The sequence below is a fragment of the Psittacula echo genome (assembly GCF_963264785.1).
Source record: "Psittacula echo genome assembly, chromosome: 1".
Lineage (NCBI taxonomy): Eukaryota > Metazoa > Chordata > Aves > Psittaciformes > Psittacidae > Psittacula > Psittacula echo.
This window is the reverse complement of record NC_137735.1, coordinates 56,231,329-56,253,050: the sequence shown is the minus strand read 5'-3', so window position 1 is coordinate 56,253,050 and position 21,722 is coordinate 56,231,329. Positions and strand designations below refer to the sequence as shown.

The following is a 21,722-nucleotide window of genomic DNA, read 5'->3' as shown; positions in this document are numbered from 1 at the left end:
TGAAGATACCCCATTACTACAGTACTCATTGCTGCTCTATGATGAGCATGAAAACACTGCCAAGCCAGCAGCACTAGAGAAGGTGGCCAAGCACCATGTGTCCCTTTGTCTGCAGTCCCCTCCACATCAGAGAGGCTGGACACTTCTCCTTGCTTACACGCACACAAGTGTGTACACTGTGTTAAGCTTGATGGATTTTTCACTGGAAATCATCTCCTGGAGTGATCGAGAAGGTGCACCTTTAAGATGATTGGGAACAGTCAGTGTTAGACAGCTCCAAAAGAAATTAATAGAGTCTAGCAGGAGTTAGCAGAGATATTTCCATTCGCAATCAGGAATGCCATTAATAACATTTTGAAAAGCACGAGTAGAATCCCATCTTCATTACCTCAGTAATCCTGGAAGGAGGAGAAGCCAAGAAACTTGTATGTTTAAAATTTCAGTTACATAATTTCCTTCATGTTTCACAAGAGACAAATCTGCTTGCCTTTTTCTGTGTAGAATGAGAGCCAAAGTTTTCCCATGCATTTCATTCCAAGTTTGTTCTTTATTTTATACCTTCATTACTATATAACCTTTGTGGTTATATGTGGTTGTGCACTACAGTCCATTGCACTGAAATATGTCTTCTCACTTTTAAGATTGCCATATGAAAAAAGGTCAGGGATTGGTTTTAAAATAAAATGCAGAGCTGTGGATACAGACATGTGATACACAGTTTGCATGGCAGGCATCCTATGCTTTGTTAGCAAAACTCATCTTCAGTAGCAGTTCTGCTCCTTCAAACACAAAAAAGAGTTTCTGAAGTTACCTCTTAGTGTCTCCTTCTCTGTTACTGTCCATAAGCTTATCTCATTAATACAGAGGTTATATGGTTGTACATGCATTCTGCTGTTTCACTTTTTTTTTTATAAAAAAACCCAAGTTTTGATGCATGATATAGTAGGAGACACGGTGGAAAGGAGCTGTAGTTAGGCTGAAAAAGAGTGGTGTTTGGACTGGCTTCATTTTTACTCAGAGCACGGTTGGAAAGGTACTTAGGAAAGTGCCTCAGGATGTGAAGCCTCTCAAGACCCCTCCTCTTCTCCATAGACTGAGCACCTCTTGTAGTGTTACTACTTATATAAAAGGAACAGGTCTATATCTGAAATACAGCAACCTACAGAGGGAACAAGGGCAGCCAGCTGGAATACAGCAATTCCTCATAGGTAAAAAGTATTGGAACAAACCATTCTGTATTAGTGGTTTGTAAATATTGAAGTTCAGCCAAACAGTAGATTTCATGTAGACATGTTTCAGTTGTACTTGATAAATTGTTACACAGACCTTGGCTAGCATTCACGGCTACTTTGTCCTGCAACTCCTTTGATAGTGACTCACACCTTTCTGCTTTACCTCATTTGCTCTACTGTTTTCTACTATCACTGTGTCTTGTTCAACCAGTACCTAATTTGCCAACAGAGCTCAGGGTCTATTTGCTTCTCCTGTTTATGCTTTTGTTCTATATGCGAAGGATCCCTATAAACTGTATCAGTGTCCTTCAACAAGTAATCTGTTGCTCACCATCTCATGGTTTGAAGTGCTGAAATTTCACCTTTTCTTTCAGCAGAACTGAAATGAGAGAGATTACCACTGTCATGCCGGTAACACTTCTTTTCCAAACTTGCTTCACTCTTGAAGAATCCTTTTATTCTGGGAGCAGTAACAGGAACTTGTTCAATTACAAGAAATTTCTCTACCATCAGATTAAATGTGAGTCTTCTACCACCAATATAAGTATTTACATTCTTTTGAAAACCACAGCTTCAGTTGTCCCTGAGTTACGGTTTGACCCAGTGTAATCTCTTCATTTGTGCAATTTTTTGTATTTTTTGTTTTTTTTAAACACTGCACCAAAACAGGATGTCCTACAAGAACTGGCAGTAAAACCGGTGATCATTAAAGATCCAGTACTACATTTTGCAACATTTTTGATGAATCACTGGATAAATACTTGGCCTGAGCATGATTTCTGCAAGCTTGAATTGACTTTTCTCACCCTATTTTCTTGTCTACTGATGCTTTGATCTTGTGTAAAAGGAAGAATGGACCATAAAAACACTTAGACAGATATTCTGGCTTCACAGAACATGTTTTTTCATTTTGACAGTTTTTAATAAGGTTTCTGATTTCTTGAAGAACTGTAAAAAGAGAAACTGTGATTTCCACACACACACCCCCCAAAAAAAGAAAAAAGAAAAACAGAAGAAAGATATCCAAAATAGTTATAAAAAAGATATAAGGATATTCCAGTTAAAGTTCACCAAAACAAGTATCTCAAGATGTACATTATGAAATTGATATAAGCTCTATAAAGAATAGCTGTAATTGTACACTGAAAACAAAGGCATTTTTATACTCTCATAAAACTACACTCAGTAGAAAAGCTACAATTAATGAAGAAAGATTTGCTGGAGGTGGGAAATATGAAATACATTAAACAAATATTAAGTAAGACAAACAGAAATTAATTTTGAAATTAAAAAAGTGGAAAGGCAGATGAAACTGAGAAGGAAAGCATTGTGCTGCTCGTAAATTGTAGAACTGTTAGTTTAGTGTTCTACTAATATAATTTTTTATACTTATTTTTCTCTGTAGAGTGCCAAAATTTCCAGTAGTTTTTACTGCTATGTTATCAGAAAATATACAGCCACATCACAACTAAAGTTGTGCACTAGAATCAAAACAACCAGGAGGAGAAAAATAAGTGTCTCAAGATATATATGAGAAATGTACATATACTTTTTAAAAAGCCCCAAACTTCTCTCCAGGTACCCTAAGTTTTCTGTTTGCCAAGGTAATAGCTTTGATGAGGACCAGCAAGGCAATGAAAAAAAAAAAAATCTAGTTTGAGACTTCTTTGGTTATTTCTTCTCTTACTGAGATACATTAAAAGGCACATTTCTAAGCCAACATCTTTAAACGGCTCACACATTTCTACACTTTTCTGTAATGTAATTTGATAAAGCTAAATGATCATTATAGTATCCCAACACTCGCAGGCAGTTTTATTTTGCAGGTTCACAGTTTACCTTTGTCAAAAAGTTTTTAGTTCTTGATGAAATAGTTCAGCCTTCAGGTTATGTCTTAGGGTCCTGCTTTCAATACATGTATTTGCAAAAGAATCTTTACAGAGAAGAATCAGACGCACAGTGACCTGTGGTTTTTTAAAAAAGCAGCAACTTTCCTCATGATGTGTACACATACCACATTCTGCGTTTAAAGGTTGTATAGATACAATCCTAAAATGAAAACCATTGAGATAACTGTTCATATCTACCAACTGCTGACCCCCTGTTCGGGCAGGTAAGAATCTACGGACTTCATAGCTGGAACTGTCTGTCAAGCAGCCCAACATCTTTCCTCATTTTATACCCTACATGAAGCTTCTGCGATGTGAAACATTTCCTCTGGGCCTCAAAGTGCAACATCTAAAGTTGCTCCAGCAGAGACCAAATGATCATTTGTAGCAAGGAGTAACTCAACCTCGTTACACTAGTCTTAATGAGACACAAGTTAGGGATTGGAGGGGGCAGTAGAAGACAGAAGCAACTTAAATTTGCAGTGAGAGAAACACCAGTATTCATCAACACACAGAGGTCTCATGATGTGAACAGCAATGCCTGATTTTGTTTAATGTTGACTGAAACTTTCAAATAAATGAAGTAGGAACATGGGAGAATTCCCTTCCTCGGGACCACCAACCTAAATCAAATCCCTGACTGGGAGTGATTGAACGAGAACTTGAGAAAGATGCTCTTTCATCAGCTTGAAAAAGATGTCTGCTATTCTGTTACAGAATACCAACACTCCTTGTCCTTTTGTAGACAGAATATATGACCCAAGAGAAATGAGTATCAGAGAGAAGGAAAAGGTACTTAAAGATTGTGCCTTTTTATCAGTGACAAAATATTTCTCCCATTTCTTGGAAAGTTTAGAAATGTGCTGCTTTTTATCCTTTCAAGAAATATTTTTCTCTCTCTCAATTCAGACTATTAAAAATAATATGAGGAATATAATACAACTTTAAATGAGAGTTTATACATCACATGTTTTATGACAGCTGCTTTTATTTCACTTTAGATTAAGAACGCCTTTATGTTGAGGCTTTGGAGCTGACCTTACAAAGCAGCAACACCATTAGCCCTGAAGCACATGTTTCTCATTTAATGTTTCTGAGGTAATATTCTTTGTGAAAGTGAGAGAAATGAGAACACAAACTTGCAGGAAAAATAAAAGTCTGAGTGTCCTCCTTTGGAACAGAATTAAAGTCAGTTTGGACACTTGAAAATATGAAGTGAGAGGCCATGGCCTTACAAAGAGTTTCTCAATGTGATCCCAAGAGTTACAGTGCTCAGCTTTCCTTTAGTATGCCATAGCTCATTGTCATTTCCTCTCAAGAGGCTGAACATATTTTGCCATCTCAATTTGAAGTGAAAGGTCTCGCTTACATCAATGTTATTTCAGTTTTAACCAGCATTACTCAAATAATTTATAAGCATGCCCAACCAAAAGAGCACAGTTGTAGTTCTAGCTAACAAACCCAATGGAGTTATTCTGGAGTACAGCAGAAAGCAATTTGATCTGCTGTATTTGCAAGAGTCATGAGTTACTGTTATGCATGGAAATTGAACTTATCTTCATGATGTTTTACCATTGTCATGTTCTACTGGCTCAATGCATGAGCAATCCAGTTGCTTTTTTCTCAGTAAGCTCAACAGTGCCTACATAGAAGTCCTCCATCCTGCTTTTGCTCAATAACTCCATGCATTAAAGCTTGGTCAGTATTCTTCAGCTACTGCTACAGTCACGATTTTATGCTTGAAACGCTTTTCAGTTGGTGAATCTGAAAAGCTGCAGACTATAGAGTCTACAAGGTTCAAGGTGAACACAAAAGAGACTGACAAACACAGGAAAGAGCTGGACAGGGGCACAGTTTGGTAGCCACTGGTTGCTCTTTATTTTGGAACCTTGTCAAAGAACAGAAAAACTGAATGCGCAAGGACATAAACTGTACGATTTGGAAGAAAAGCAGACAAATTCAGTGCTAAAATTCCCATCTATGCCAGCGAAAGCTGGATCCAGGCTCCTGTAAACATATGGCCTTTTACTCAAAGCTATTCTCTTCTCTGAAACACACTTCTGCAAAGCCTTACAACAGTAATGATGCAGGATTTGCTGGAGCTGCAGTCAGGTTCCCAAGCCCAGAGACTGCCCGCTGCACTGTTCTCTAGGAACAGCTTAGAATGGAGACATGGGACTTCCTTTTTATTTTATTTTAAGGAGAGAAAAAGGTTGTTTGCTACATTCATATTTAAGCATTTAAATTCCCACTTCTGATTCAAAACTGCAACATTTTTCCCTTCCTACTAATTCAAATGAGAATTCTTGGATGCTGAGCACTTCTGGAAATTAGAGACTTTATTCAGGGGACAAGACAATCAAAGAGAAGACTACTTGGAGCATCCTTCTGACACTCATATCCTAAGCCTCAGAAGTTCCACCTTTTCCTAATCTTGCAGATATCAGGAATGTAAATTCAGACTATCGGATGCAAAGAGACACACATATTCAACATGGATTCCACACAAAATAAAAAAAAAAAGTCATTATTTTAACACAAAGCTGTACAATCTTACCATTTGCTTCACTGAGGTAATTTCCTCACTCTTATATAGACCCAGATTAGAACACTCCAACCAAATAAATCAACCAACAAACAAACCAGAGTCATTCTCCTGCGTTGTCCAGTCTAATCTTATCTTCCTGTTCATAAATTTTGCCTCACTTTGTGGTGCCTTTTCCTCACTTGGGCAACACTTCATCTTTTTCTGCTGGGCCTGCAGATGTGTAGCACTCCCTCATATAAAAGGATGACAAATACCTTCACGCTTTCCTTTCATTTTGGAGAGGGCTTTTTCCTACTGTGCAACCCCAGTATTGGGGAAGAAGTAGTAAGAAAAGCACACTCCTATGACATTTTTGCCAAGAGTTAGCAGATATTCCTTGTCAATATTGCATGTAAAAATTTACCCTCTGCCTATACAATCCCTCGGTTTCTTCTGATGTATTTAACTTCTTACTCTGAAACACAGCAAACCAACAGTTTACTGTTGACATAGCTGCAGTTAAGTGACTCCAGTGTCTAAATTTGCATTTCAATAAGGTTAAGCACATTCGGATCCAAGAAATCTGAAAGGTGAAACTATAAATGTCATGTGCAAGGGCAGATTTAAGTATCCAATATGTCTTATTCAAATTACAGTCTGAATTACTATATCATCCTTATACTAAGGTCCAAAAAGGCTATTTTCACCAGATTACAGTTCAAATTACAATTCTGTTACAAACTTTATGTCCATGATTAAATACAAACTGGGGGCAAATCCCCTCTTCCCTTTCTTTTTTCTTTTTGTTTTCTTCAATAGCTGGTCTTGTTACCATGAAATGGGAAGAAACAGGCCAATATTTAGATTTCTGCTCAGTTTTCTGTGTTTGGTCATTTTGACTTCATTCTCTTTGATGTCTAGAAAATAATCTTTCTTCATGCTGCTTCTATTCAAAGGCAAAAAAGTATCTCTAATTATTTTGGTGTGCTACGAATAAGCATGGAGATGCTGGGACAGGAAACACATACATGACATGACATGACAATTAAAAAAGACTAATTTGTTAGCAGTTCTGTAATATTCCCTAAATGTAGAAATTCTAAACACTGAAGTCATTTGCATAACTCCTCTTTTCAGCTGCCAGGGCCCACAAGCTGAATCTTCCATAACAGTTATTATCATGGGGAGTAAGATGGCACGCCAAATTTTGCAGACTAATATTAAACAATGCAGCACGAGTCAGTATGATACAGGGCATATTTCAAACAGCCACTGAATCTCTCATCTACTAAAGCAGAGTCTTTTTTTGTGAACTATTTCTATATTATGATTTCTCACGCTTTCTCAGCATGTTCTGGTAGATGTCTGCCTTTCCCAGCAACATCTATTTGCAAAGCCTGTCAGCTCCCCATGCTGCCTTGTGGAACTCCGGTGCTAAAGGTAGGTTAAGAATTGTGCCTTTAAGAAGTTACTTCTTACCATTTCTAAGAAAGCATCTACTTTATTTATTCATACAGTTGTGTTTGAAGGAAAGAGAAAATACAGCAGAAACACTGCATTTGGAGCTCTTACAGAACAACTGAAGTCTTCATCACACTCTCCCAGCCTCCAGTGAACTCTCTCACATCCTACCAGAACACAAGCTATTTTATAACCAAACAACCTGAGTGATGGCATCAAAGGTGTACCAAATCACTACACACAGACTTCTAATTGAAAGTAAGAGTTCTCTACGATCTGTTTAAGGCTGTTTCTCTGTACCAACCTATTTTACACTTTGCTTTGCTTCCCTCAGGAAGCACCAAAACTCAACTAACTGTTGAATTTTGTCACTGATAATTTAGCCACTGAATCCTAATTGTATGCATGCTAAAGAGAGAGTACTTCCTTGAATAAGAATAGATGTATCTATGCTAGAGTAAGAATTTTCAAAACCAGCTTAAAATCCCAAACTTGCCAGAAAATAACACCCAAAAGATGATCATGGGAAGGAATTTAAGATGCAGCTCTCTGACAGATGTTTAAACCAGCACATCTTCTGCACAAATGCACTATATTTATATATAATCATCCAGTTATTCAAATCTGAAACAGGAAAAACAAAGACATGTTTTCTCTTTACACCAAGATTATAAATTAAGACATGAAAATCGGGTCTTGTGAGGTTACGGAAATGCTGACAGCTGAAAGGTTTTGTTCCCGCATTACAGTTTCCATCATTTTTGGTTTTTTTTCCTTAGAAAAAACCTCAACAAATCTGTTCTCTCGCTTGAGACAAATACCATTTCTAAAGAAAGAGTTGTGGGTGTAAGACTTGAAAAATGAGTTCTCTTGTTTGTTTTTCATGATGATTTTGTGCTGACTCTAAAAAAAGGTTTTGTAAAACCTTAGCTGATGAGAATGGACAAGCACTGTTTGAGCTACAGTTAAGATAATGTAAAAATGTAAATTCACTATATCAGTTTATTTTTTCCAATTCAAAACTAAACCACTTGAACCTCTAAATTATTAGAGTGCTGGTTCACTGAACAGGGAGACAGAAAATTTTGTTAATCTACTGGGAGTCATCACTTGGTCTCTGCTATACGTCTGTCCTCCGTGCACCTCTGTTCTGAGAAAAGGCCTACTGAACATTGCATGACAGTAAGTTATAGCTGAGTTTTCACCAGCAGTGCTGCATTTGCGTTGCGCCACAGATGGAATACTCCCATCTCTCCCACAGAGGTTACTCACAGCATGACACCACATTTTAATCTTGTCTCACGGTTTAGTGTACTGTATCGTAAAATGCATCAGAGACTTTAAAATTTGGATAAAAAACATAGCTAACTACAAGCAGGTGAAGCTATACTTTAATTTACTTTATCATAGTCCATGAACTTAATAGTGGGTTAGTGAAGCTGCATAATCATCAACCTTCCCTTCTGACCTGTTAATCCCAATCTGTACAGGGAACCCAGGCTTGCATCAGAACTGGAGTCACTAGCAAGAAACAACTCATTCCAGGATGCCAGATGTCTGATAGAGGAGGAAAACCAAACCCAAACGAAATAACTAAGCAATACCCCAGAAACTTTTTTGGGGCACAGAGACTGCTGTCAACTAAGGAATCTAATGGATGGAAGTTGTACCTAGCTCTTCCTGGCTGGAAAGACAGCCACATGGAGAAGGAAACAAGCCAAGCCTAGATAAGGAAGGTGGCAAGCAGACTCCTAATCAAGACTTTGCTGACCTGAAGGAGCAGAGCATGTTCACAGAATTTGTATTGACAAACTGGTTTGCAGACCTCAAGGGAAAGAAAAAAAAAGGACCCCTTCTCTCCTCCCCTAAAAAGAGCCCAAACACCAAAAACACACAGAACAATACCCAATATAAACTGGCTTCTGAAAACTTCCGTCTGGTTCCTATTTGTTTCTTCATGTACTAGTAATACCCTTAAAATTTCCAGCCTTTAAATTTTGGGGACTTTAATGAGTAAAATGTATGACATCAGAAGGAACTGGGTTCACATTTTCTGTGTGCCATGTGGAGTGCTAGACCTGGGGCTGTTTTATCTGAAGATACTTGGCAGAAGGCTTCCACTACGTGCAGATGTTTCAGTCTGCCAAGCTCTGACATAACCAGCAAGACAAACATAGGATAAAATCCAACAGACCTGCAACTTCTCAGTCCTCTGCTGTTTCTGAAGCTCAAGTGTGACTTCCATTGCTCCTAGGTCCAGTGCTCACTGGAACCAGGATTCAGGTCTTCAGTGTTTGCACAGACTTTTATTTTTCTTGTCCATACCAAAACTTTAATTTCAGGAGAGCAAGCAGGGATGCAGCTCTGTATTTGCATTAACAACAAGCAGATTTCCAGCCACTGAATAAGGTCTATCACACTTCAAGCCCTAAAGATCCTAGACACCCTGCACACTTTACAGAAGTACCACATTCCTGAACATGGCATATTGCAGATGCTACAGCACACACAGCATTGAAGACCAGAAATATTCCAAGTTCTTAAATCATTTCCACTGTCAAAGGAAGGTGGGCATTTTTGCCTATTTGTCCCCTCTTGCAGAAAGGACACTGATTAAAAGAGCTCCAATCTCACAGTATTTTGTGACAGTTGGTAACGGAAAGTCACAAGCATTGGGGTCAATTACTGAGTCTGGGGCTCACAATCCCAAAACACACACCAGCTTTGTAACCATAACCGTGTAACTTTGCAACTGCACTCTTTCCTTACACATACTGTTCAGAATTTTAATAAACCATCTACAGCAATTCTACTTTTCTAAACAACTGCATTGCCAAAGCACGCCACACTGGCTTGTAAGACAACTTTTACAGCGTAATCCTAACGTGACATGTTCAAGTGGCTTGAGATGAAATATATTGGAAGATGTCCTCAGATTCAGCTTGTTTGGAATGTTTTAAAATACAAAAAGCACCTGTTCAGGCTTATGTCCACAGGGTATCATGATTATCAAAACCAAAGATACTTCTAACTAGTATTCCAGTTTCTTAAACTTGCATTTTTAAGAAATTCTCTTTGCAATTGAGCATATTGCTTCCAAAGTGTAGGTATACAAAGAGAAGACAGGAAAGATTCATAATCAGAATTATATATAAAAAACACCAGGTTGTTAGTTATTGGGTATTTTAAAGCAAGTCCTCAACATGTGTTATATGTATCCTTAGAAATACAAACACACTGCAAAAAATAAGAAAATGAAGGAACTGAGTATAAATCTGTCCTGAATACATGCTATTGAGTAGAAAAGTGTCATTTTTACACATCCTTGAGTTCAAGCTTTATATGTTCTGTATTCCTGACATTCTATGAAACATCTCTTAATGCTTAGAGTACATAAGAGTAGCAGTGCAACCAGTTCAACCCTGTGTACCAGTGCAACTTCTATGGTTATCAGTGTTACCCTTTCCAGCCATTGTGGGAATATTTTTGGAAAGCGATCTTAAGTCATTTAGGTCTTTATAGAGCAATCTCCAATACGATAAAAATACTTTTTTTAAAATACAATCAATGCTGTTATTGCCCTGCAGAAATCTGTTCCCTTCAGTTAAATCAATCCTACTACACATCTTCAAAAGAGGTGAATACTCCCCATACTATTTAGATGAGGAAACTGAGAAATCGTGCAGCTTCTCAGAATAAGGGAATGAGTGTTACAGAAAGAGCAGCGAGATCTAGGTTTCCTGAACTTCCAAGATATGTTTGCCATTCACAGGACTTTTGCCCCAGATACAAAATACCTTTACACACATGGATGAATTTTGAGGCTAATCAGAAGAAGGTGAATGAGTATGGGGCCAGTCACAGAGTTCATCCAGCGAAGTATGTATAAAGGAAAAAGGATTCTTCCTTAAGTCTTATATTCATACTTTCTGACTATTGTTTCTTTCTGAAATATATGCCTTTGAAATCAAGTTTATGACTTCAGGGTGGGAGAGGTGGGATGTTGGGGGGGGGGGGTGTGTGTGTATATTATTTATGTATGCATTGTCTTACTTGCAATAACAGCTTTATTTCTTTGGACATTTTGCATATTTCACATGAAGCCGTGAACAGACACAAACATGTCAGACTTGAAGCACAGTCCTATGGCTAAACCTGCACACTAGTGACTTATGCCCAACCACTATATTAGAGATAACATATCCTGGCAATATGGATGAAAACAAGATAGTTTCAATATCTCTAATCTGCTCAAGAGACAGTATAGCACAATATATTACAAACATTCTTTACATCGCAAAAAAAAAAAAAAAAAGAAAAAAAAAGTCCCCAAAAATTATATGGGAAGATCATTAGTTAAATTGGAGAATGTTTGAATTAGTAAGAGAATTAAGAAAGCGGCAAGCTGTGACAGTAAGTGTGATGTCCTCTATTTTACAATGCATGCCCCAGCATTTTGAAAAGCCAGGCCACCCCAAACCATACTAACAGGAAACAAGAAAAAACTGTGCTCTTGTGGCTTACTACAGCACTCTGGTTTTAGCGTACTCTGAAGCAGAGTGCTTGGAACAATAACATTCGTGCCAACTGAAGAGACACAATACCTCCACAGCAGACTTATCAGATCAGCATGTACGAATACAGGTTTCGAGGATGAAGTTGCCTATTATTTGCAGAGGATGAAGGAAAAGGATATCTTGTGGATCTTGATGATTCAGTGAGTGAATGGGGGGGAAGAGGGGAGGAGGAGGATGTCTGACTGATCTCACTATGCTGATAGTCCTGCTCAATCTCCTTTTAAACACAAGGTAGGTCCTTGATCTGACTTTCTGCCAGCAGTATCAGTGTAAGAAGTACAGTGGGAGCCTAGGGAGCTGATTCCACAATTGTACCAGCAGACGTCGTCTGACAGCTGATGCAAATGAAGCATTAGCCTGGAGCTATACCCCACCTGCCTTCCCCTTACCAATGCAGTACCACATAAGCTACACAGCCATCTATACTGCAAAGAGAAAAATGGTCTTGTAGATTGCTGTAAGTGCTTACTTCTGTTAAAAAATACTAAGGATGCTGGGGATTGGCTTAAGCAAAGGGAAGGAAAAAAAAAGGTCTGTTTTAAGAAAACATTAATGTATTGTGTGTGTGTGTTCCTTTAGGATCAGCACAGACGCTTTTGTTGCGAACACAGTCCAAAAGGAGTAGAGCATCAGTAGATCTGTCTGTCCTATCTCTCATCAGTGATGTGCTTCATGTTTTTCAGAAATGACACATCTAACAGAATGAAGCCACATGGAATGAAGCTACATGGACTGCATACCTTTCTGGATTTCTCATGTTATTTGGGAAGGCTAAGAGCTTTCCTCTGTGTGTGGCAATCCATAAAATGTCCTCACTGGGTTTTCTCTAAGTAATAGAAATTCATCAAAGCACATCTTAAATTACTTATTATGGCATCATCTTGAACTAAAATGAGAGCCCACATCAGGAAAGAAGCTGTAAGGGATGGGAAGGCGTGGGAACTGAAAGATGACACATGGTAAGACATGCCATGTGCCTAAGGAGAAACTATGCTATTTCAGTTTACAAGATCTAGCCTGCTTGGTATACCCTAACAAGCATCACAGAGAGCTTGTTTAGGGTGCATGCAAACCAGCTGGGTGATCACAGGGACTACAACAGAACAGCAGCTGACACAGTAATGTGACTAAGAAGCATTGCAATTGTAGTTAACTCTGTAGATAAACACAAATCCAACAAGCACTTGCAAATGATTTTAGCTTTAGTTTTTCAAACACAACTAAAGAAGCTGGTACACATGCTGCTTATTTTCAGGGGGCCTACTCCCTTAGATTCTTTACAATTCCTCACTAGGCTTGCTTGGTATTTCTATGGGAGCAGTACAACGCTTTCTTTATCAGTTACAGGAAGTCTTCCTGCCTGCCAATCTGTAATAGGCTCAGTTTTAGTTTTCTCTTTGCCACTTCAATAATAAAGTTATACAAAACAAAGAAAACAAAATTAAAAGCTTACCCAATGGCAGTGAGCATTGCTAAAAAGCATCCAAGGCAATCTTCTACCCTGTACTTGTTCTTTGCAAATTCATACACTGATAGTAGATTTTATGACCTCATATCCAAAGCCCCATAATAAATGTCCCCAACTCAAAAGCCAACGAAAACAAAGGTTGAGATTAGAAAAATAATCAAATAAGGGACAGTAACATTTTCAGTTCCTTACCTTTCCACTACTGCTGCTCAAATTGGTTGAGGTGCTATGCTGTCTGCATTTTATATATCAAATAATATTTCTTGTGACAAAGGAGAGACAAATGCTTTTTACATTTCTTATTTCAAGACACACGTGAAGACTCCTGTAATTATTCTATATTTTCTAATGCTTTAGCTTATTTCTGACCTGGTATTGTATTTCAGCAGAGGACTCCAGAGCAGGGGGCCCCCAGCTGAGTTTTACAGTACCTGTGGTGCAGGCTGATACTGCCACCTTGGGGAAGACTCTTTCCACGTATGTTGAGGAGCCTAAGCAAGTGTCCTATAAATTAGTTCGATTTTTTTGTTGTCATATAGTCCCAAGAAAGACTTCTTACAATCTTCTGCCCCTGCTGTTGTAAGATCTTCCAGATGCATCCCAACTCGGACTGTATTACATTCATAATAATGCTCAAAAGAAATGCCCTTTTTTTTGTGAAGTGTGCTTAGCCATGTTTTAGCCATCATTTAAGCAGTGCCTCATTTCCAGTACTCTTTATTTTACAGCCATCTTTCTTAGCATAAAAGACCTGTTCTGCATGCAACTGGGCAAGCTATATTTTGCATACAACAATCTGCTTCTGGGATTCTACCTTTCTTGGTAGTCTAAATCCTTGTCCATGCACAGCTCAAATTATCCCCTTGGCAGGCTATTGGCTCAGTTGGATGTGACTGCTAGGACATACCTCTGCTTCAGATGTCATAGAAGGCATTACTGTGCATAGGAACAGTCCAATGAAAAGTACAGAGCTAAACTGTGACAATTTAACCAAAGTCAAGACTTCCAGGCAAATTAAAGAAAGCATGTGGATTTTATCCAAAGTTTTATGAGGAAGATCTATCATTTTGCTTTGCAAGTCACCCTCCATTCAGACTTCGAGTTCGTATCCATTAGCAAATCAAGGAACCTTGCTATACACTTTATATATAAATATAGGCTTGATACACAAAGGCTGTGCACATTATTGAGCCACAAGGCTTTTCACAGTGGAAATTATCAGTAGTTGCCTTGGCTACATATGCAATACAGGAAAAGATTTAATGTTTCACCTCTCATCAGGTGAAGCTCATGAGCAGGGAACTGTCTGAAAACAACTAACTTGTCTATGTACAAGTAACCAAGCAACAAAAGGATTACACAGCCATCTGGAGCCAAGTAACAAAAACGGTGAATTCTGTCATGATGAATGATGCGAATTTACACAAGGAGGATGTGAAGGCACCATTAACTCCTACCCTCTGCTAAGGCACTAGCTGTGCTTGTGATACCACAGTGGAACACAACAGGCTTCTAGAGGAACTGAAGTCTCTCTCCACTGTTGTGGCAGGCAGGAACAGCCCTGGCACTGCAGTAAACCAATACTTATGGGTTCCCACATAGAACTACATTTTGGATGACAATGTCACCAGCTGGACTGGCCTCTCAAAAGCACCTTCCTTTTTGACTCCCACCACAGATAGCCTTGTACCAGATTCCTGTTCTTACTCTCACGACACATAGCTTAATACCTCTGGAGTAAACATGTGCTTCCACCCATCTGGGATTTAGAGCCAGAGAGGGGGCTTATCTAAACCTTTCCTTGTGAACAGATAAGGGCTTACCCCAATCTTTCATTTTATTACTACAACCTGGTAATTAACGCATAAAATTTATATTAATTTCTCCATTAAGGCATAGAAGTTTAAATCAATGACTTTCCCCCTTGTGCAAAATTGTCTAAAACGCAAGTGATAGGTTCTTACTGGACAATCTTTTTATCCTTGGTTTTAATGCTACTATAGCATGGCAAAGAATTATGCCTGCAATAGAAATCATAGAATCACACAATGGTTTGGGTTGGAAAGGACCTTGAGATCATCTAGACCCAAAACCCCTGCCAAATGTTTCAAGCTAGCAAACCAACAGCTAACACATACGACTGGCAGTGGTGCAAGACTTCAGTTTTCTTCCAGATTCACAAATAATTTCTGTATTTTAATCCAATTTTTATTCTTTTAATTCATGTTTGTTAGGCAAACAGCTTTACATCTGCATATGCTTTACACGGTGCTTTGAAAATATTGCAATTATTAATTCATTGCAATTATAAGAGAAAGTGCATCTGCTCTTCACATGCATATACGAACACTCATTCAAGAAGATGCAATGACCCTCCATTACCACTCTCACATTTAACTGCTGGTAGAAATCAAGTAACTTTACACAAAAATAAAAATACAAATTCAACTTCATACAATCACTAAAGTGACTGCAAAAAAACACATCTGCAGCTAAGTTGCAAAAATTCAATGCCAATTACTATTAAATGGAGATCTATTAGTAACAGATTAACCAGGTTAATGTGTACGTAACAGTCTCAGCGTGGTACAGTGCTGCTGTTAGTTTCAAAGTTCACATAGGAACTCCTTTTTACATAGCACATGAGGTTCGTGAAGTCTGAATGAAAAAGGAATTTAAGGGAAAATAAGGTGATATAATACAAAATGAACGTAATTATTTAAGCATAGACTGCTTACTGGAAAAAAAAAGAGAAATCCTTGATCACAGGAGGATGGAGCCAGGAGGGGGCTGGCCTCTGCTCCCAAGGAACAAGGGACAGGACAAGAGGAAATGGCCCCAAGATGCATCAGGGGAGGTTTAGATGAAGATGAGGAACAATTCCTTCCCCAGAGGATGCTCAGGCATTGCAACAGGCTGCCCAGGGCAGTGGTGAAGTCACCATCCCTGGAAGTGTTGACACACTGTGTAGAGGAGGCTCTCAGTGTGATGGGTTAGTGGTGGCTTTGGCAGTGCTGAAGAATACTTGGACTTGATCTTCAAGGTTTTTTCCAACCTGGTTGATTCTATGATTCTATGATTTAAAAAAGGAATGCACAAATGTATGACCACCATGTCATATTACTGTGCTACAGAAAAAGAATACAATGCACATCTAGACTGATGAATAACTGATGACAACCATTTCATAATGTGCCTTTTTTAAAAGGTATTCTTACTTAAAAAAAAAAAAAAAAAAAAAAAAGGTAAATTGATCATTGAAAAATCCACAAAACCCTTACTTGAATTCAGTAGGGAAGATCATAATGTTACAAAATTAGTATGTTAACAGGTCTTTCATGTTTGGCTTTGTACTGAAGTTATTTCAGAAAGATTGATTTGGGCATGGGTTTAATATGAGGGAGAAAGCTGGAACTGCATGTGCAAGAATCTAAATAAACTAATTACAGGAAATCTCATTCTAAAATTATTCAGGATCTCTTTGAGTGCCTAAACATGGTATGCTAAAAAACAAAAAACCAAAAAAACAAAAAAACAAAAAACAAACAAACAAAAAAAAACCAACCCAAAACCAACAAACACCACAACAAAACAACAAACCACCAACAAAAACCCCCAAACTTTCTCAAGTTCAGGTGCCACTGACAACTTGAAACCAACTATTTCTTTGCCAATATAGTTTTCCATATTGGAAACACCTCTGAATTTATTTAATCAGCCAGTATTCCTGTTGGACAATTAACGTGCACCAAAACCCCTTTAGATACTGGGTTATAAAAAAGTACAAAGAGAACAAGAGGATGTATTTATAAACAATTACAGTAACTGGAAATTATACCCATCACTCATGCCCGTCCACTAGTCTACGCTTTTCTTTTCCACCAACTGCACCATAAGTCTAGAAGTCTGTATACACTTGCAAAGTCTTGATTTCATGTGGGGTTAGAACCTGCAACATTGGCTATTTCAGCTTTTCTTTCTTTTTTTCATTAGGACATACTTCTAACATTTATTTACATCCGAAAGCACTTTCAGATTACCATCTATTTCAAATTTAGTGGTAGCTGATCAAAGACGTACTCTAAGCTGTTCTCTGTTGTGAAAAGGTGTTCCTTCCTTGACTATGCAATTTTTTTTCCTAAAAACTAAGTTAAGATTTACTTCTTGAAACATGGTCCCTTAATAACAGCTTTCCTCCTTTTCATTATCAACTCTCTCTGCGTGCTGATCCCGTTTTCCATGGTTGTTTCCCAAGTCCTTCCTTCCCTGTTGCTCTTCCTTAGCTTTACCTGCTTTACCTGTTCCCCAAACACTTCTCACACCCGATTCTTTCCCAGCTCTTCAGTTTCTGCAAGTGTATGAGCGCAGCCTGTTAGGTTGCTCATGTACCTGTGACACCTTCTGTGGGGTCTTGTTATTTCTAAGAAGCAGACTAAGAAGGGCAGCAAAGAACTGTCCTCGGATCAGACAGAGTATACATGCTGTACTTCATGTTTAGCTACACCATGTACTCCTTAAAACATTTCAGGCAGGGCATGACACTCAAAAGATACTGAATTTTGCAATTTTTTTGCTGGATCTTCTGAAACAGCTCATGTTATTTGTTCTTCACTTAATGACAGGTATGGGGATAAAAGCACAGAAAATGGCAGGCAGCAATGAGATGACCATCAACCTTGTTGTCCTTGGAAGAACTCAGAGTGGCAAAAGTGCTGCTGGGAACAGCCTGCTGGGCAGCTCAGACTTTAGGAATTATTGCTCTCCAAGATCTGTGACTACATGCTGCAGCCTTGGCTGCAGCTGCTGCATTTTGGGAATCATACGAAGAAATGGCAGTGAGCTAGCTCTCCGTGTTTGAGTATTTGACACTCCAGGCTACCCTCACAGTAGTCTGAGCGAAGAGCAGGTGAGAGACACAGCGAGCTCAGCCCTGGCTCACCACTTCGGGGAGGAAGGCCTGCATCTCGCTCTCTTGGTCCTGAGGGCTGACTTGCCTCTGTGTCCAGATGAAAGCTATCATACAATTCAGTTCATCCAGGTAACAAACAAATAGTCTCTGCCCTAATGGCAACTCTTCAGTCTTTAGGTGGCAATAGCTATGAAAGAGTTGACCGCAAAAGTGAAATACAGAAGTGCAGCTGAAACACAGCATTCGCAACTCCCAACACCACAGCTACACTTAGCACACTAAAACTGGAAATAGAGAGGCAAAAACTGTTCCCCTTGTGCATGGACTCAGCCCAAAGGAGTTTAGGAACCAAATTTACTTTTCAAAGAAAGCTTTTATCTCAGCAATCAGTTAAAACTTTATCATGAAAGTTCTAGCTGATTGAACAGCTTTTAAGGCAAGCAAAAATCAGGTTACCTCACCCTCCTGCACTCTGTGTAGACAAAATGGAGCAACAGGTCCAAAATCCCACAGAAAATCGGACTGACCTAACACAAGGATGCTCAGCTCTGTCCTGCACTGTCACTACTGCTGTAAGACAGAACAACTGGAAAGTTACCATAAATATATTCATAAAACGAAAAAGATGTCAACAAATAGACACTGCTCAGTTTATCTGTCTGATCAGATTAACTATGTACGTACTATTAATGACGACACAAATGGTTTCAGTTGTTGCCAAAGTCACATTATGCTTTGCATCTGTCTTACACTAACGAACTTTATAAACATCTTTAGGATGGAAAAGACTTCCTGGTTCATCAAGTCTTATCACCTGCTGTAACTGGTATTACCTAAATACACCTATAACATATATATGTAGTTAAAAATATACCAATATATACATATATAGATAGAAAAACCATTTTCAAGTGTTCTGTTTGATTTGGTCTTCTGTTACTTTCTGATTACTCTTTATTGGTAGGCTACTCCTGACTTTTCCAGTAGTTTGAGAGTTGGTTCTAATTTCAACACTCTTACTCATTATCTGTTTACATATACTTGTTTTCAGTGTTACTCTTTTCCCTTATACAGCTCTCCATCTCTCTATACTTTATGGTATTAAAGAGCAGCATTTACTCAAACTTTTTACTCTAAGCCAATGAAAAATCATCATGTTCCTTAGTTTCAGACTGTTCTGGATTAAGTCCATGTGGTCATTAAAAGCATAAGAGATGCCACTATGTGTGGCATGTATGTGCCACTATATGTGGCATATTTATGTACTAAACTCGTACTGGAAAGAAAGCATGTTTAAAAATAATGATAAAGCAACACTCCTGTTTCATGATTACAGCTCGCTCTCAGCATATATAATGGTCAGCTTTTTAGTTACTTTCCACTTAGCAGATCAGATGTTGTGATTTCCTCAGCCACAACCAGGGCATGGCAGCTGCCCGGATGCCAGGAATAGGAACTCAGTACTTTTATTTGTTATGTTTTGGTATGTCATTCCAAGAAGACTTTAGCGTCAAGACTATCTTTAGCAATCAGGAGTTTTCACAATGTTCCTCTGCAAATTACAGATGGCATTATCAGTGAAGATAATATAGCCTAATGAATTCAGAATGGTGGATAATGACTTCAGAACACTAGCATCGAGTGTGAGTCCTCAGCAAATCAAGGCACTATCCTTTCTCTCCAAAACTGATAATCCAACATGTCCTTAGACAGCTTACACCAAAAATTTGTGTGGGTACAATTTTTTTTTACCCTAGTGTCTAAAACATATTAATCACCATCAATAGGCAGTTTTTTCTAACTCACTGCTTACCCTGGAAGTAGAAAGATATTCTTTAAATCAGTTTTATACACCTTGGTGTTTAGGCTACAGTTAAGACATTTGCAAAGTGGACTTTATTCCAAGTAGGTTTCTTGTCACACACAGGTGTTAGCATGATTGCACTGAAGTTGTAATTTCATTTACGTCCGCAAATGAAAGCCTGAGCACTTATTTCCATTAAAATTTTCTATACTCATTGCAGAAAGCAGCTTGTTTTCTCCATTCCCCTCCATCAGATGATAACAGACAAATTCTCTGTCCCATTGTTCAGATTGATGCATTTGATTTGTGATCTGAGTCGCTGAGAATAGTTCAATTTTACAGGATACAGCTGGAACTGCAGTTGGCCCTATGTAGAAATTTATCATTTATTTTGTCAACACAAGGTAATTTGGTGATTTTGAAATCCAAATTTCAAATATCTGTAAAAACTGTAGAAATATGGATATGAGGAAACTAATGATTTAAACAAATGTGTGACACAGCTAAACAACCATTTTTCCTTATCTACATAGACATTTTTTAACTGGAGAAATACTGTTCACATCCGTAGCAAGAGAACAAAGAACTGCTAGCACTGTGCAACCACATATTTCCACTTAAAGTGGATGTCAATGTCTTGGGAAGGTGAAAAACCCCAAAAATTTCAGCAACTCAGATAGCATGAACTGGATTACTGCCAGGAAAAGAACATGTAGCCGGTCTGTTAATGCCTAAGTATATGAAGTGGGAGCGGGGAAGAGGAACAAGAAAAGATAACTATTTAGGATTTGGTTTTTATTACAGGAACTCCTGGGTCCCACATGGAATGATTTCACTGCAGTTCTACTTACTCATGCAGACAAGGCAGAAGAGGCTGGATTCAGCGAGGAAGCATACTTGCACAGTGCCTCAAGTACCCTGTTGTCACTTTTGAGCTCAGTACAGCATAAATACATCTTCCTAGGCAACCAGAAGAGCATAATTAAAGAGGAAAGAGCTACTGTCTTAAGAAAGCTCTTGAATTTAATAAAACAAAATAATTATCAAATGCTTCCACATAAACATAACAAAGCATAAAATTAGCTTTCAGGTGCTGATTTGTCTATTTGCTACGGCAGGTAATATTTAATAAAAGAGTACTGGAACTGGAAAAGTCCACACCCATACAAAATACCTCTGAACAGCTGGAGATGTCTCTTTAGATTACCAAACTACTTGTCCTTCAGAATACCTCACACTACTGCATCCACAATCGTAGCTTCAAACACAAAATTCAAACAAGCTAGTCCTCTAAATCACAGTTCTAATATGTATGTAGTCACAAATCAGATTTTATTCTCCACCAAACTATATATTGCAGTTTATACAGAACACTGATCTGGAAGAGGAAAATAAAAGTTAAAAATGAACGTGAATTCAGACTGCTTCTTCAAGTTTTCAGGAGTTTCTCCGAATTCCAAAGTTTGTGAAGAGCTTTCAAGTATTAAATGCTAAGTTTTACCTACTGTAAAAGTATTTCTTTACCCTGAGTAAGAATTAGTTAGAATTGAGATTCTGAACTTCAAGAAGTTTGTTTAATAAGACGTTACCGGTTATGTAGTTTACACAGCAGATAAAATAGCTCCTATGTGCTTAACACTATCCAGCACATTTAAAAGAACCAATACTATTGCTTATTCAGAGATGCATGAAAAATTAATACAGTTTACAGGCACATACAAAAGTAATTTGAAAAATAAAATCATTCATCTCTTCTTTTATGCCTGTTCCTTTTAATTTTACATCATTGTCATTTTGTTTTCCCAACCAGTTTACTGGATGAAGTTCAAAGCCTACAAAATCAGAGTGGCTATAT

The 21,722-nt window shown here is 38.2% G+C and overlaps 1 protein-coding gene across 1 annotated transcript; it reads left to right on the top strand.

The window, feature by feature from the left end:
* Positions 1-17,799: 17,799 nt before the first annotated feature.
* Positions 17,800-20,944, top strand: GIMD1 (GIMAP family P-loop NTPase domain containing 1; the record flags this gene model as incomplete). Its single annotated transcript, XM_080638172.1, is given in 3 exon segments — positions 17,800-18,009; positions 18,013-18,192; positions 20,672-20,944. Coding segments are annotated over 3 exon segments (663 nt in total).
* Positions 20,945-21,722: the final 778 nt, after the last annotated feature.